We start from the raw sequence: 1,415 nt of genomic DNA, 5'->3' as shown, positions 1-1,415 counted from the left end.
CCCTCTTTAACGGGTTTTTATTCAAAGATGATTTTTTTGGAAATTGCTTACGCAGCTTTTAATGAAGTTGGCCTTTCTCCTTATTGGTTGGGTACTATTGGAGCAAATTTTTACAGCTTCTTATTCAACTAGATTAATATTTATACATTTTTAAGCGCAAAAATATAATATTACATGCATATGATGTTCCTTTTAAAATGGCATTATCTTTAGGGATATTAGCTTTTGGCAGTATTTTTATAGGATATTTAACAAAAGATATGTGTATTGGTTAAGGTACACATTTTTGGAGTAATCTAATGAAGCTTATCCAGGTGATGTATTTTATTTACACTCAAGATTATTAGAAAGAGCTGCTAAAATGAATATAAATATTGGTGGTGGTTCTTTAACTGCTTTACCTGTTATTGAAACTCAAGCTGGAGATGTTTCTGCTTATATTCCTACAAATGTTATTTCTATTACTGATGGTCAAATTTTTTTAGAAACTGAAGCATCTCAACAACAAACGACTTTGGCGGGGAACGAATCCTGTACTATGCGCTACATGACTTGCGCACGTACATACATCGATCGGAGTGAATGCTTGATAGTGAAGTGGCGGAAGTTGATTATCTTGCCAGAGACAGCACGCAGTTATCTTGCCTGTTACGCCGCGGCCCTTGACAGAAGGACGAATAGAAATACTTTGGGCAGCCAGCTTGGAAAACTAACCTCACAATTGATTTTACCATCAACCCCTCAAGTGTCTCCTGGCCATTTGCCCCTCGTAGTCTCATAGGTTGTGAGCCCAACTACCGACGACGACATCAAGGCGGAACTTATCGTCTTCCGCGGCGACTTCAACATCTTCAAGGTTCGCATCCACGCCAAGCTGCGCAGCAAGAACGTATGGACTATTGTTGGCGACGAGAAACGTACCGACGACTACGCCGCCGAATTCGACCCCATGGAAGGCAAGGCGTTTGATTTGCTCGTGAATTCGCTCGACAACCTGTCGTTTGTGTCTCACGTGTTGACATCGGCCGAAGTTTGAAAGCTCCTTATCGACCGTTACGAAGACTGGCCGTACTTTGCCGATGCGTCGCATGTCATCCACTAGCTCCATACCAAAGTGTACGTGGCCGGAACGCCCATGCAGAAGCACGTGACGGAGATGCGCGGCCTGCAACAGAAGCTGCTGCTCACGGGATCGCGTGTCGACGACGAGATGCTGGGACGTGTGCTGCTGACAAGTTGCAAGGAAGCGTATCCAACGACGGTGGAGATCCTGCGTAGCCGTGAGCCTGCCCCGACGTTGAAGCAAAATCATAAGTGTCTTGTAGATGAATTCGTCATATCGAGGCAAGATGCGGCCGGGACGGGAAAACATCGCGAGCTGCTTCAGGCGCTTGGGGTCGGCGTAAAAGTCGGTC

At 45.1% G+C, this 1,415-nt stretch overlaps 1 protein-coding gene across 1 annotated transcript; it reads left to right on the top strand.

Moving 5' to 3' along the window:
* Positions 1 to 299: 299 nt before the first annotated feature.
* Positions 300 to 1,036, top strand: H310_14756 (hypothetical protein; the record flags this gene model as incomplete). The annotated part of the gene is made up of 2 exons (XM_008882683.1): positions 300 to 314; positions 782 to 1,036. 2 exons carry the CDS (start codon positions 300 to 302, stop codon positions 1,034 to 1,036), a joined length of 270 nt encoding a protein of 89 aa, XP_008880905.1.
* Between the last annotated feature and the right edge of the window lie 379 nt (positions 1,037 to 1,415).

The sequence above is a fragment of the Aphanomyces invadans genome (assembly GCF_000520115.1).
Source record: "Aphanomyces invadans strain NJM9701 unplaced genomic scaffold supercont1.85, whole genome shotgun sequence".
Lineage (NCBI taxonomy): Eukaryota > Oomycota > Saprolegniomycetes > Saprolegniales > Verrucalvaceae > Aphanomyces > Aphanomyces invadans.
This window is presented reverse-complemented; position numbering and strand designations above follow the sequence as displayed.